General features: G+C 33.1%; 1 protein-coding gene across 1 annotated transcript; it reads right to left on the minus strand.

Annotated features, from left to right (window-relative positions):
• Positions 1–6,786: 6,786 nt before the first annotated feature.
• LOC146898218 (UPF0481 protein At3g47200-like) lies at positions 6,787–14,287 on the minus strand. Its single transcript, XM_085738533.1, has 4 exons — positions 14,226–14,287; positions 13,532–13,645; positions 10,909–10,951; positions 6,787–8,742 (listed from the first exon to the last, which is right to left on the minus strand). The coding sequence occupies exon 4, from the start codon at positions 8,686–8,688 to the stop codon at positions 7,267–7,269; it is 1,422 nt and encodes a 473-aa protein (XP_085594659.1). The 5' UTR covers positions 8,689–8,742; positions 10,909–10,951; positions 13,532–13,645; positions 14,226–14,287; the 3' UTR covers positions 6,787–7,266.
• Between the last annotated feature and the right edge of the window lie 2,743 nt (positions 14,288–17,030).

Here is a 17,030-nt window from a genome sequence, read left to right on the forward strand (position 1 = left end):
CCAGGACCTCTACAATGCTCACATGCATCCGGGAAATGATGAGTACCCGGTTATGACTCCTGAGCAGTATCAGGCTTATGTTCATTGGCCTGAGGGCAGGCCAAATCCTTATGTGGGGGTGGCTGATGCTGTTGATGATGAGGCGACACCTGATGATGCTGGAGTCGTGGGTGATGATGATGATGTGTACCAGGATCTTGATATGGATGATGCTGGAGAGGATGATCAGTGAACTTGAGTTTTTAGTGATGTTTTTCTTTTTTGCTTTATAACTCTTCGTTTTTATTTCATGTTGGAACATCTGTTTATTTTGGTTGTATTTTGTACTCTTCAAGCACTGTGGTTTTTAGTGCTTGATTTGTTACTTTATTTTTGGTTTAATAACTTATGCTTTGGATGAAATTTTTGTTTACATCTTGCTTGTGTCTCTCAAAAGAAAATTGCTCATGAACAATAAATTTTAAAGTGCTCCATGGAGCCATGTTTGAGCAAAAGCAGGTGAGTGATAATGATATTACTTGTGATAAAGCGTAAGGCCAAGGTATTGGTTTCCTGTTATTCTAGGTTTTTAATAAGAATTTGAAACTTGTACTTTGCACAAAATATATATCATTTAAGTCTTTTCATAAACATAAATATCTTTGAACCACTTAGTACTTAACATAAATGTGAGGTAGCTTCAATCTGTTGTATATATGCTGGAAACCGATAATCACAGTCTAACTTGTTTTAGTTATGTTAAATCTGATAATTATTTTGAATTGTTTGAAAGCATGGAAAGGATCAAGGCACTTTTTGAATTGAGAGTAACCTACTTGACCACATAAAGCCTACCTGTGAGAAGAGCGAGTATCTGATACCCCAATCTGAGCCAAATGAATCAAGTCCTCAAACATGAACTGTCAATATTCATAAGCACAATGCTTGTTGAATTTGCCTGAAATTTTTTAAAAAAAAAATCCAGTTCATGGTTGAATTTTATAGGACTTTGATGATTTTACTTTGTTGAACCCTTAACCTTTTTGTACTTTGTCCCTTGCCTTAGGATAGGGGAACATTCAATTAGAGTTTTGTTGTATTCAAGTTGGGGAGGAAAAGGAGGCATTATATGTTAAGTTATGGTGAAGTTGTAAAATAACCTGACAACATTGAATCAAAGAAAAAATTGTACATTTGAAAAAGAAAAGAAAAGAGAAGAAAAAGAAAGAGAAAAATCAAAAAGAGAATAAGTTGTCAAGGTTATAAGTTTGATTGTTAAGCACCAAAGGTTTTAATTCTTGGTAGGGAAGTATATGGATTTCAAGTTGTGATACAAAAAAAAATGTTCCTCTTTGATAGGCTTTCTGATCAATTGCCCCACATATGACATTTCTTTTGTAGCCCAGCCAAGTTATAACCCTTGCAAGACCTTTTGATCCATGCTTTTATGCTTTTTGAGACGATATTTGGATGGACACCTAACTTAAATAGGATGTTAGCATGATTGTTGGATGTGTGTTCATTACCTCATTCATTGTCATCATTATATTGCATTTACTTTCAAAGAAGTGTGTTAGGTGTGGTTCATAGATAAATATGTTTATATTTTGAAGTTTATGATGTATAGTTTGTGCTTAGGACATTTTTCGCATTCTGAGTTTAAATCTAGAGTAGCGGAGGACCTCATGCTTATCCACGTGATCATATTTGAATCACCATTTGTTTAGTTTTGTTTTGAATTGTTTGACACCATGTTGAAAACCTTGTCCAAAGCCTTGTTAGTTTCCTTTTCAATTGATTTGTTTGAGGACAAACAAAAAGCCAAGTTGGGGAGAGTTTGATAAGTGTTTAAAAGTGATATATTTCGCATAGGAGTTTAGGCGTTTTAGTGACTTGTTTTGCAAGATTCTCTATGGAAAACTCCAAATATTGTGTTAATATGTCATTTATGCTTTTGAGCCTTAGTCTACCCTTTTTGTGCAGGAAATTACAAGCAAGGAGCAAGAAATGTCAAAGTTCAAAGAAGCTACGCCATTAGCGTGTCCTACGCTATTGGCGTGATGAAGAAATGCCAAAGGTCAGAGGGATACGCCATTAGCGCACCTGGGGCGTGGATCTGGAGCACTCTTGAAGAGTACGCTAATAGCGTATTCTGAGCTATTAGCGTACAATGTCCAGAGAGCTACGCTATATGCGTACCTGGAGCGTGGAAGCAGAAGCTGGGTTTGAAGAGCTACGCTATTAGCGTATTTCACGCTATTAGCGTAAATGCTCCAGAGAGCCACGCTATTAGCGTGGCTGGAGCGTAGCAGCAGGGCAAGAACAACGTGGCAGGCTCCCATTGGCCAAATTATAGGCCGCCTTACCACGCTATTAGCGTGAGTTGCGCTATTAGCGCAGGTGCAAAAACACAGGCCATTTAAATAGCATTTTTACCTCTCTTTTAGGTATTCACTATTCCATTGAAAACATTTTACACATTTCTAGAGAGAGGTTAGAGCTATTTCATAGAGAGAAACACAAAGCAAGTGATTAAGGAGTAGATTCAACCCTAGATTCATTGAGACATCAAGGATCTTGGCATGGAATCTTCATCTTTCCTTCATTCCTTGCATTAGTTTACATGTCTATATGTAACTATCACCTTCTTTGTAGTATTGAGGTAACTATCAAGCTATTATGTAATCTTTTGATCTTTTAATATATAAGGTTCTAGCTTAATGATTCAATATTGTTGTTATTCTTGCTTTTAATGCTTTCAAAGAGATTCAAGATGATTTGGACACAAACTCTTGAATCTAGAACTAGAATAACAATCTATCTTATGTTATATCACTCTTGACAAGTTTGTAAACCTTGGATAATTACTTTTAATCAAGATTTTAATGCTTTCGGATACTTAATAAGGCTGGACACGGTCGATTAAGTTATCCGATCGACTTTGTTATCGTTTAAGGAATTTGGACACGAATGTTTAAACGCTAACTTGGAAATAACGATGTCGCTTTGGACACGAAGGATATTGTAGAAATGATTGTGATAATATTGGTTATAAAGCTAGAGTCTGTTAATCGATCGAGAGATTGCTGCTGTTATGCTTGCTCGTTATCTTATACCGCAAGCGAAATAGTTCGATCCCCTCTCGTTTTTACTTTAGTGTCAAACATGGATATAGTGTTACACACAAACAAATTATATCCAAACCCTTAATGTGAACGATTGTGTAAATGCTTATGATTAAACGTAACTCCCTGTGGAAACGATCCTATATATACTCACGTGTACATAGTTATATGACGTGTAGGAAAAATCTTACATCAGGTACGTTTGGTTCCTAAGAAAGAAGAAGGATGGATAGGCTGTGGACAGAAAGAACAAAAATCAAGAAAGTTTCCATCGTTTGTTTCAAAGGAACGTTAACTAAGGAAAGAAAGACATGTGGGACCCACTCCAAGAAATGTTTCCACCCACTACTGCGCGGAAAGGTGGGAAAGTGCTGGATTTTCCATCTTTACCCATTACCCATATAAATAAATAATGGCTAAATAATATAATATGATATTATTATGATATTATATATCTTTTAAAAAATAAAATCAAATATATGACAAATGGTATACGTATTGTTGCCTCAGTACATGAACTGAAACCAACCATAATTACCTCATTTGCTGACACTTGGGTTTGGAAAGATAATTTAAATGGCGAATACACAACAAAAAGTGCGTATCAGTGGCTCTTATCTCAAAGGGATGATATTGTTTCACCGGAGAAATGGAATTGGATTTGGAAGTTACCACTTTCAGCTAGTGTACAATTTTTTATCTGGCAGGTTTGTCATAACTCTATTCCAACTAAGTATGTCCTTCACCATCGAGGGGTGAATGTTTCTGCTACATGTCCATGTTGTAACGGGGAGGATGAATCTATACTTCATTGCCTCATCCTTTGTCCACGAACTATTGCAGTGTGGTCTGGATGTGGATTTCCTGACATTTCGTCGTTGTGCACTAGTAATCTCTCGAGTAATATGAGTGATATCATACAAATGTTATTAAGTAAGATAGGGAGTGTCGCCCCTATTATAATGTGGAACCTATGGTGCACTCGCAACAAGTTGGTGTTTGATGGTATCCAACCAATAGTCTCAACTACAGTTTCAAATGTTTATGCGCAGTTGCAAGTTTCACAACGGGCATTCGACAATACTAGTTCAACCACACTAGTTAGGTCCACTCATGAAGTATGCTGGCAGCATGGTGATAATGATACAATGGTTCTTAATGTAGATGGTAGCGCTTTAACTAACCCAGGTACAACAGGATTTGGTGGATTGGTTAGGAATTTTGAGGGAAAAATGCAATTTGCCTTCTATGGTAGTGTGGGGTTGTCCAATATTTTGCATGCAGAAATTCATGCCCTTATGATTGGGATTAAGCTTTGTTGGGAGGCTGGTTATAAGAAACTGGTTTGTTTTTCTGACTCTCTTCATGTAGTGCATTTAGTGTCAAAGAAAGTGTCGAGGCTTCATCACTATGCGAACCTCTTGGAGCTCATTCAGACGTATTTGGATAAGCAGTGGGATATTTCCATTCATCATATTTTTCGAGAAGGAAACTCTTGCGCGGATATACTTGCAAAAATAGGTGCTAATCAATCAGAGACTCTTGTGATGGTACATCAACCATTACCATGCCTATCCTCAGCCTTACTAGCTGATGCTATGGGAGTGTCCTTTATTAGGACGTAGTTTTTCTTTGCTTCTTTTTTCTTTTGTTTTTTTTTTCTTTCTTATCTCATGTAACCAAAAAAATATATATCTACAACTAAATATTCATTCTCATGTAAGTATTAACACATCAATTTTTACTTATTAATATTATGAATAAATAATAAATACATCAACTCATTTTATCATAAGGATATTTTTGTCATTTACTATATATACATCTTTCTTTCCTTTCATTTTTTCACTTATTCCAAACAACCCAAAAATCATCTTACTTTACTTTCACTTTCTATTCACTTTCATTCCTTCATCATTCTTTCCTATTACTTTCTTTCCTCACACTATCCAAACATACACGTAATTTTTATCTATTTTAAGAGACTATATAAAAGGTTATTGTTTAATATAAAATTAAAGGGGGTGTACGTGTCATTTAAAAAAACCATCGAAGAAGATGAGTGTATTTTTCCATTAAAAAAAAAGTTGATCTAGCCTATCATAATTATTAGATGGGTTTTGAGCTAGTGGATATGTTTCAAAATCATTTAAAAGTCAAAATTGTAACGTAAATTTGAATAAAACAAGATTAAAGAATAGAATTACACATCATCCATAAACGAAATTGGAGGTCTTAACTCTTAGAGAAATGATATTCTAACAACCATTTTGTGACAACCTATGTGACAACTTTATCTCTCATACTCACATTATCTTTTTACTTTCTCTCTCTATTGCTTTGGTTTCCGTGTTACTATCTACTTTTCTTTTGAAAATTGGTGGTTGTTACAAAAGTTGTTGATTTTTGGTTGTTAGAATATCGTTGTTCTAACTCTTAACCGTCCTCAGATGGTCACATGGCCACACTCTTCGTTTTTCCCCCCTTTCTCATTTATTTACCTGGATTTATGGATTCCACAGTTTTTTTTTTTTTTTAATATCCCACGGTCTTTGTTTATGTTACATTATTGTACATGTTTAATATAAAAAGAATAGTTGAAATCATAAAACAAGGAAGTTAAACAAATGTTTAATAGTACCCGTGAGCTTAGCTCGGTGGGTAGGGATATTGCATAATTTATACAGGGGTTGAAGTTCGAACTCCAGACACCCCACTTCTCCAGATTTGATTATGTGAGTTCTAACCACTAAGCTACTAGACCAAAAAAAAAAAAAACAAAGGTTTAATATAATTAATATAAGGGTCATGTTAACTTGTGCCCTAAGGGCACAAGTTAAGAAGCCTAAAGAGGAAATTAAAAATAAATTTTATATTAAAAGGATAACTTTTGCAACTTTTAAGATATTGAATGCACAAGTTCCAAGAAAAACTTTATACATTTGCCTTCTTAACTTATGCATCAAGGGCACAAGTTAACATTTTCCTTAATATAAAAGCAAACAAACAATTCATTTGGGTTGACTTGGTGGTATTCTTTTTTTGACCTTAAAATATGTATGTGTTCATCTCAAACAAATGTGGTTAAATCATATGCTTGTCTGTGTTCAAATTATGTGCTCAAATGCTTGTGATCAAGCAAAACTTATCTATATCTTGTTAATATGTTAAATGTGAGTTAGAAATCCCAATTCTCACAATTAATAATAAATAAAAAATATCGAGCAATATATAAGTAAGACGACTTATTTTTCTGTCGCTATAAGTAAGACGACTTATTTTTCTGTCGCTATATAAGTTCAACAACTCATGGTGATATTAAGCAACTAATTGAGATGAAAGAGAACCAATGTTCATTTTACACGAGGAAGCTTAAAGACGAATTTTTTTTTTCTCCTTTATTTGAGGGTTTATATGAGTGCCAATAAGAGAATATGGTTGTTGGTATAGTCTGATATTATTTTTTTTCTACTAATCTTGTCCGGCGGCATGCCTGCCGGAATTTCTAGCGGGTCCATATATCTAGATGTTGTCTGCATGAAACTACATTCATCCTTGCAGTGTAAGTAAAAAAGATGGGCTCTTGTAAAATGCTATAAGCATGAAAATTTAAATTGACAGTCTAACATTATTATTAATCACTTTTTTAGTTGAAAGACCAAAAGAATAGATCTACTAATGGAAACGAAATTTGAAAGACCAAATATGTTACAGAAAATGTCTTTCTTAATACAATTTGGCATGACATCACACCAAATAAACCCATCAACTTGAAATCCAACGTTAGCTAACTTATCAGCACAAAGATTACCTTCACTAAATTAAGATGTGAGAAATTAAATCTAAAACTAAAATCTCGGACAAGCTTCAAACAATTCGCCATTTGTTTTAAAGGTGCCAAGGGACCATAGAAGGGAGTAGCTAAAATTTGAGAGAGTTGCTTTCAATCCAAATATTTATCCAACCCCTACATGAGCAATCTCAATAGCATGTTTTGCAGCAATTAACTCAGCATGCAAGGTTGTAGAAACCCCTATATTTTCCAAGAAAAGACCAATGGGAAATAGTTTTTTTGCACTCTAATTTAATGAAATTAAGAAACTTGGATCACAATGCTAGACATTTTAATCACACATATCTATTTCATTAGAATCTTGATGTTTTACTTAGGATAGATAGCACACCAAGTTTGGATAAAAGTAAGAACCAATGCTAGCATTGCAGCTAAGAAGGCAATCATAGCCCATGGTGTATTGAAATGAGTATTGTAAGCTTGGGCCAACCATGTCTTCCATTTGTTTGTATAATGTTTTTCAATTTGAACCTTGATGAGAAGATATTTCCTGCTATAAGCCACCGCATCTGTGTAGGAATTGTTGCAATACATTTTTGTTGGCAAATCATCACCCAAATCATTGAAGAGCTTTGCCAATTCTTCGTCACTTCCAAGCAAGTTTTGAAATACACCAGCTGATCTAAGCTCCTTCACATCCTCGGCATTGTCAACCAATGAATCCATGAAGGTAAAGAACGAGCAACATTCATAGTTGTAGCGAACATCAGGACACATCTCATATGCTATTAAGTTTCGAAAAAAATAAGGTGTGACATCATTGAACAAAAAAATAGGAAGTCTTAGTTCTCCACTCAACCACTTAGACTTGAAAGAAACGTTACTCCATGTCCATGCATCTGTCTTATTTGGTTTCACTCGAATTCCTACTATTTTTAGATCCCTTATGCTTTTATAAGTATTCCAATTACAACTAAGAACTTCTTCATCATCATCATCCTCTTGGTTTAAGGTTGTACTTTTCCCGGTTTGATTGGGTTCATTTCCTTCTGATTGTGTTTCCATGTGACCTTGTTCTTCAACGTCGATTCCCAAATCGGACGTTAAGTACATCAAGCGCGAAGAATCTAGTATATGAAATGGTTTAGGATTTTTCAATGGAATCATTGTCATTCCATAACGTTTGCATGCACCCATACCCTGATAATTGTTAACTAAAAAGTTCAAATCAATGCCTCTTTCATTGCATATAATCTCAAGCATTTGGTATGGAAGTTGGTTCTCTAACAACGAAACATCTCTCCATATATACATCAATTGGTCAAACTTAAGATTTAGCCCTTCGGGATATTGGTCATCGACATTTCCCATGAAATGTAGCAAGGAACATCCATCCACAAACAATATCCAAGCAAGATCGTTGTCATCTAATCCTTCAATTGCATCTTCAGTGAACATGTTCTTCAATTCTTCAATATTATCTTCAATCTTGTTAAGCAAAAGTTTGCATGCTTGGTTACCATCTTGATTGATTTCTTTGCCATATTCCTCAAGAAATGTAGATGTCCATAGAAGTTTGTACTGCTCTCCTTCTTTAAGACATTCTCCATTGTGATGGATGGGACCAAATGATATAATCTTTGGTGAGCAATACTTATAAAATCTTTCATTTTGTCGCAAAAACTTCGGAACCCTTTGAATCTTAGGAATTAAAATTTGACTATTTTGCTCAAACTTTAGTTGTGCCTCTTTTAGTTGGGAAACCCTTTTATCCATAAGCGTATGAGTCATGATCCAATGGTTAAGTAGTATGTAAGTTACAACTTTATATCTCTCGAAATCTTCCTGCAACACAAAATTTATGTTGATTATTATTGATATAATAAAACAGTTTAATATATACTTCTTTATATATGTTGATTACATATATAAAGAAAACTACCTCTTTCAACACTTTTGGGTTGGATTTTTCTTTTAAAAAATACCCTCAATTTTCAATACAAATAACACATGTAACAAATAGATAAGAAAAAATTAAAAAAGGCCGAGTCAAGGGAACATTTTAGAGAGAGAAGCTCTCACTTCTCTCTAACTCTCCTCCCGAGCTCTGTTTAGGGTTTTCCTATTCATCTAAGTGGTGGTTGTTCCCCAGCACTTCCTGGTCCACCCTCCCTACTTGGGAGTATATTCCTAGGTACTCCTAGTATCCCTTTCCTTTTTCCTTTGATCCTTGATTCCGATGTGTTCTTCCATGGAGGGTTGGAAGAGTGTCCAAACCACAAAACAACCCATCAAGCTTCCATCCACTGCTGTCAAAGATCTCTCTCAAGGAGAGAGACCCCCACCAAAGCCCCCCCCTCCAAACCACATCTCTCTGACGGCTCAAACTTCACCAGATCCGAGTTCGATCCGGCCACCACTAAAACCACCGTGGTTTTGTTGTGGGTTGGTGTCTTTTACCGTTTCTTGCTTTAGCTTCACTGTTGTTATGTTTGATTGTGTCTTTCTGTGTTGTTCTTGTGTTATGTATTGCTATTTTTGTTTATGTTTCTGTTTTGTTATGGTTGCACAAAAGCTGTTTGTTAAAATGCCTCAAGGATGCTGGACTTTTTGGACTAGAGTTATGTGTGCAGATTTGAAGGTGGCTGTCAACAATCTCTATCTCTTCTCAACCAAACAAATGGATTCCAAATTTGTGTTTGACTAATTTCGAGACCACATATAGTCGATATGTGCTTGCAAAAGTCAAAGAAATGATCTTTAACGGGATAGATAAAAAGACTGTGGATCTTCTCTTCTCCTTTGTCAATGATCACTTGCGGAAGAAATTGGTTTGGGTGATAGGTTTTAGATATTGGTTTGCTAAACCACTCTTGATTTATGTACTCTCAAATTGTAATGTTGTCCAAGCATTAGCTTATTTAGCTATGTGTGCTACCTTTAATGTGTTGATGAGGAATGTCTTCACACATTGTGTTCTAATCATTTGTAGTGCTCTTTGTTTCAATCAATGAAATTATGTGTTTACCGTCAAAAAAAAAAAAAAGATAAGAATAAATTTAAATATTAAAACAAATGTAACAGACACGATATGAATATATATTTTTTGTTTTTTTTTCCTTTATCATTTAAAAAGTGTAACAAACTAGATTAGTATATTTATACTTACTTTTTCATCATTCCAATTATACCCTTAAACAACTTTTTTTATAATAAAATTGTTGGTGTCATTATAAAAAGAATTTAGATTATATTTTTTTTGTTATATTGTATTATTGTCGGTGTCGTTGAAATAAATAATCATGGTTAGTTTGATTTTTTATAACTTGACAGCAACAAACATTTATATTTTTTTTAGTTTTAATCAAATTCAAAATTTCATGAAAAAACGCTGTTCATAATTTTCAAACGTTAGCGCGATAAAAAGAACGGAAAGACGGGTACGTACAATAAAATATATTTAAAATAAACATAAAATATATTTAAAAGAAAGCGCAATAAAAAAGAGGATAGACGAACATATTTTGTCCGTCTTTCCAATACGTAAGTAACGATGATTTCAAATATATCTAATTTATAGAAATTTTTCTTACACTAGGTGTATGTAGGGTTGGGTAACTTGGGTTTAATAAGTGAGATAAATATCTAAACACACAACCGTTAATTTTAAGTTGATCACATGTATATATGTATATTTATGTACTCTGTCTATTAAAATTTAAATTGGTCTTTGGCTCTCTTTCATTAAAATGGTTTCTGTCTAAATCATTCAACAAGTTTAGAATTATGTTCTCTCAAAAAAAAAAAAAGTTTAGAATTATGAGTTGCATCCAATATATATCATGACACACACAAAAGATAGAGATTGTAGATCCCCTCAAAGAAAATAAAGATAAAGATTGTAGAGACATTTGAATCCACATTTCTCAACTTCTTAACATTTATTGTGTTGTGTGTGAGATTTACCTTCTCTTTAGAATTAAAAAAAAAAAAAAAAATCATATGAATTACCTTGTCCGATAGCAACCGATGTTAAGCCCAACGAGTAATTTATCTGAAAAAGTCAAGTTAAATTGATTAAATTGGTCCAAGTTAACAAACCCTTATATATATATATATGTGTGTGTGTGTGTGTGTGTATGTGTGTGTTTTTGGATCCGCTGACACTAGGTGTAAAAAAACTTACACCAAATTCAGACCATTGGATTAAGTTGATCTAATGGCTAACAATAGTCCAAAATAAATTTCGGTAAGACAATCACATTATATCTTTCTTTCCTTTTCCAGTGGGATGAATCTAGGCCTGTTTTGAAACATCTGGAAACAAGCATAATGATTCAAATCCAAATCCAATCAATCCCACCACTACTTTGAATCTAAGTCATCGTTAATCCAAAGCTTGAAGCATAACACCTGTACTCTCCCCTCTTTCAATTAGGTTTATTATATTTTTGTACAAAGTATAAAAGTAAATAGATTTTATTTTTGTGTAATACATCAAAGTCGAAGTGCATAAGATGATCGCGATTCCGATGGTGGTAATCAAAACATATAGATGCACATGAGTGATTGGTTAAGGTTATGGAATATTAAAACTATAAGCAATGGAAAAAGCAATGTTCCGTCAATTAAAAAATTTGAATAATAAGGTTATGGATCTAATTTGCAACTAGGTCAATAGTATAAAGCTGTCTCAAGTGAAGGAAAGAAAACATCTGATCACGTTCCTTCAAGAAAGAAAAAAAAAAATCTGATCACGTTGACAGTGCGGCGAGAGTGCCAAAATTGGAGAGAGTAAACAGATTTAGTTACATGCGTGTTTATTTGTTTTTGGTGTATGTTACCTATGGACCGTATGATTGAATGGATCGGACGATACATATTTGGTGTAATGATTTTGACTTACACCTGGTGTCAACGGATCTTGACTATATATGAGTTAGGATCCGTTGACACCAGGTGTCAACGGATTCGTTGACACCAAAGCACATCCGTCAGTTCTTTTAATCCAAAGGCCTATAATTAACCCGTGTTTCCTTTTCTTGTGTATCATTTCTCTGCTCCCACACAATTATTGCTTTTAGTGATTGAAAAACTCAAACTGAAAACATGGAGTATTCATACTCGTTATTCTCTTCTGGGAAAATTGTTTTTCTCTTCCCCCACTCCTATGAATATTATTATTCTTGTTTGTAACTCCTTTCCCTCTTATTTAACTCCTCGTATCTATTGCAGCACATGAAGGAAATTTATGCCAAGCTTATGATAACAATTACAATTGGAGAGGATAATGGTGAAACTAGGAGATTGTTAGATGAGTTTGCTTTTAATTTTAGGTGTTTAACCATGATTGAATATGAATTTCCTTCAAAAAAAATGATTGAATATGAATTAAAATAATCCTAGGGTTTTATCGTTTCAAATGATTGGATATCAACAAAATGAATTTTATAGTTTTGGTAGAATGGAAAACCCTTCAAATTGAATTGATATCAAATCCCAGTATTAAGAAAAAAAATAAAGAATTAGATTAGCTTGATATGTGTAGAGGTGATTGAGTAATTGAGATCTAAGAGTACGGCAACACACATACTTTCACAGGGGTTAGATGCGTTAACAAGGGAAGCAGAAACAAGTTTTCCCAACAAGGGAAGGGAGGAATCAAGGGAAGAAAGCCCACGGAAGTAAATTTAACAAACAATGGCGGGTCTTTGGATTAAAAAAATAAACGGTTGAGATTTGGTGTCAACGAATCCGCTGACACCAGGTGTCAACGGATCCTAACTCATATATATATATATATATATATATATATATATATATATATATATATATATATATATATATATATATATATATACTATGAGAATGACTATCTTATATGAGAATGATCATCAACCATTAGATCAAAAATAAATGGTTGAGATTAAAAAGTCACATATATACCTCACCTTATTATATCAATTCTCATAAACTCATTTCCCTATTCCTATTTTTTTCTATTTTTACTGATGAATACATCTCTTTTTCCCTATTCCTTTTTTTTTTTTTTTGTTATCAAGATTGTTGCAACAATCACCCAGATTTAAAATCTTTTCAGCCTCATTCATCAATATTTGTGAACCCAGATTCAACATCTTCAAATTCGTGAATCCATATTTTTCTTCGTGAACCTAGATACGAACTCGCAAACCTAGATATTGGTCGAGCCCCAAAGGTAGAAGAGAAATAGAAACATTCTCAAAACCCTGATATATATATATATATATATATCAAAATATATTGTACCAAAAAAATATATATATCAAAATAAAAATAAAAAACTTTATATAGTTTACTCTAACAATTATGAGAGATATGTATGTATAATTAGTTTTTGCATTCAGAGTATATTTCAACTTCTTTTTTTGGGGGGGAGAGGTGGGATATTTCAACTTGTTATTAAAAAAAAAAAGAGTATATATTTGAAAATGTAATTTCTAGCCTTTCATTTCTATGGATTAGCTTTTTAGTAAATAAATAAGTTTAAATTACAATTTCTTAAAAGAGTATAGTGATTTAAAAAAAAAAATCAAAACAATGACAGAAGAATAGGAGAACTTTTCAAGAACTCATTAAAACATCTGTGGATTACCTTGCTTAAAAAAAATCTGGATTTGACTCACAAAACTTGAAGAGATGGAGACGAAGCACGTACTGCTGATTCTAACACTCTCGTTTGTTTCTTCCTGAACTTCTAAAGCACAACCTTTATAAAAAAATATATGAAGCACGTTAGTGTAATTACCACTTCGTAAATTTACTTAACAATAACTATATGCTCCGCATGAAACAAAAATAAAAAATATTATGCTAACAATAATGCTAATCAAACTCCAGATTACTAGAGTCATATCCTTAGAAACCGGAGAATTAAAAAAAAAAATATATTCCTTCATTTTCGGGCAAATTCTAGTAAGTTGTCAATGATAGATTAATATTCAAAACTAGCCTAAAACTCTAAGAATGAATGAAAACTGGACGCACGTGTGTTTACTCGCCTTTTCTTATTTTTGTTGAACATGCATCGATCAAGTCATTGTTTGAATCATGGATACCACGAAGCTTAATATTTAGCATATTGATATTTTTTTCTAGGTTGAATATAGATGATCTCATTTATTTATATATAGAAAAAATTGAAAATAACAAGAAATTAAGTTAGGTACGTAAAAGATCAATATTGAAATTACAGGAAATCTCTCGTGTCTTAAATGTATCATGCAGAGAAAAAATTGAAATTTTTATTCTGTTTAGCAAAAGAATGTATAGAGAGAAGAATAACTCACATACTGGACACTAGAAGATCAAATTAAAAATAAAAAAGCTTGTGTATATGGAGCAATTGTACGTTCTTAGGACCGTTATATCACTGTATTTATATTGGAAATCAAAGACAAGGTAGTACTTAGTTTAACAATAAATAACGGCAAATTGATCAGTAACGTGTTTAAAAATTAAATATAGAATTTGTCAAAAAAATAAAATTAAATATAGAATGATTTTGGTGCAAATTGATCAGTAGTGTATTTGATTACTTTTTTTCTAAGCATTAATTTAGGCACTTGTTAGAGACTTGGAGTATCCAATTTCTGAAGTCTCTATAAGTCTTTATAATTTAGGAGTATTTATTAATCCCATCATCGTGTCATGTTTTAATTTAATTATTAATTATTTATAAGTAAACTCTTATCCACCATGTCAGCCAATTGTTTAGGAATTGTTGAGATGTTATTTTATTTTATTTTTTTAAGGAAGGAATTCTTGAGATGTTCTGACACCTATATAATTGCAAATAATAATAGTAATTATTATTGTATATATGAAAAGTAAACTCTTGTCCACCATGTCAACCACTTTAGTTTAGGTATTACGTCCTCGTGAGCTAAGCTCAGTTGGTTGGGACAATGCATAATTATATGCAAGGTCTGGGGTCCACCACCAAAAAAAAGTGTAGGTATTACTGAGGTGTTTTGACAGCTACTTCGAACATAAATATCTAATAATTATTTTTTTATTTTTTTTATTTTTCGACGTAGTGACAAAAGTTAACGAAACTCAAACACACGTATGGCTCATACTAGATTAAAAACCTGTGTCAAAAAATATATTATTAGATGAGATAAACCAATACTCAATAATGAATATTTAAGAATAAGGGTTTGTTTGGTAATACACGTGTTTGAGTTTATAACTTATGTCTTATAAATTAGTTATTCCCTATAAATTCAATAAATTAGTTTATCGGCTATCAACTATAAACTAGTCTATCAGTTATCTCCTATAAATTCATAAGTTTATGAATTATTTAGTATTTTTTACCAAATAAATTGATATAATTATAAACTACTTCAATAATTTTATTAAACACTAAAAAATCAATAAGTTGGTTTATCTACATATGCACCTATTCTTTGTGTGCACCAAAGCTATGGACTGTTGGGATCGTATTAATTTGGGAGGCCACATTCGCGAGCTGCTGCACCGGGCTAATGATTTCACTACTATGTTGTTTGATTTTCTTGACAGGTTATCCTCCTATCAACAACATGCAGCCGCAATGTTACTTTGGAGTTTGTGGAAGAGTCGTAACATAAAGTTGTGGGATTCTATAGACACTACTACTACTTCGACTGTTTCTAGAGCGAAGGATACACTTCATGAATGGCGATGTATGCAAGGAGCTAGACCTCAACCTCAAAATCAGGATCACATAATCTCTTGGGAGAAGCCTCCAGAAGGCGTCCTAAAGTGTAACATCGATGCCGCAACTTTCAGCCATAACACTATGACAGGTTTTGGAATGTGTTTTCGAAACTCTAGGGGGCAATTGTTAATGGGGAAATCAGCTCTTCTGCAATCCTTTGGTTCTGTCCTAGAAGCTGAAGCTGTTGCTATGCTTGAGGCATTACACACGGCAATTGCAGCTGGCTATCATGATGTCATGTTTGAAACGGACAATAAGATTCTCGCCGATGCCATCAACTCTTCATCTGTTTACCTTAACGAGTTTGGCAACATTGTATCACAATGTAGAGATTTATTGTTTAGTAATTCCGACTTTGTAGTGTCGAATGTTCGGAGGCAAGCAAATAGGGTCGCTCACAATATAGCTAGAGCATCCTATTCCCACACTAGCCCCCATATTTTCTATCATGTACCACTTACTTTGTATTCTCTGATTATGAATGAAATGCATTAACTTTTCCTTTGCTCAAAAAAAAAAGGTATAAACTAGTTTACCAGCTATGAGTTTATATATTTATAAATTTTTAATGTAGTATGTACTAGTATAAATGAAAATATGGGCCATGAGCTAGCACCACCGGTTCATATTATCAGTTCATTTGACCCATCACCGTACATATGTCTCTAACACTATTTGTAGTATACTAGTGTAGTACAAATATCAACTTGGGAAACAAGTTTCAATTTTTATTTATTTGTGGGTTTGTTCTAAGTTCAAACTAAGTCATAGCCATGGCTCACGAAAGTAAGAAGGTAAAATATTTCCTCAACTCAAATAGATTTCATTATCTTTTCCTTCTTTCCTTTGATATTTTCTTTATTTTTCTTTAGAATAAGTTCATTCCAGGCATGGATCCAGAGTTTGAAGCAAAGAAAATCATGTAAATCTTCAAATCCCTTTTCATTTTAACTAAATCACTTAAAATCTTTTCTGATTTCTTTGAAAACTTCAACTAATGCAGTGAAACTCAAGAAAAGACTGTTGCTCAAACTCATAAGGTAACTATATAGCTAGCACTCACTTTCCTTCAACATTTGTTTTCTTTTTTGCTACTGCCATGACTTTGTTTGTTTTGTTTCATTAATATTAAAAGTTGCTAATAATTGTTTGTATATAGAGTTTGGAAAATTACTTGCGTATGACAATTGCTTGTATATAGAGTTTGGAAAATTGCTTTTATAAGTTGTTAACCATTTTATAGAATTTGGAAAATGACAATTGCATATTGCTCATAATTGCTTACTATGCATTGTGATTTAGCTATGAACATAAATTTTTGCTGATGAGAAACCACCAGATCTAACCAATATATTTTTGTTGAATAGTTATGTAATCTTCTGAAATA

The sequence above is a fragment of the Medicago sativa genome, chromosome 8, assembly GCF_051527215.1.
Source record: "Medicago sativa cultivar Bolivia chromosome 8, Bolivia_mono, whole genome shotgun sequence".
Taxonomy (NCBI): domain Eukaryota; kingdom Viridiplantae; phylum Streptophyta; class Magnoliopsida; order Fabales; family Fabaceae; genus Medicago; species Medicago sativa.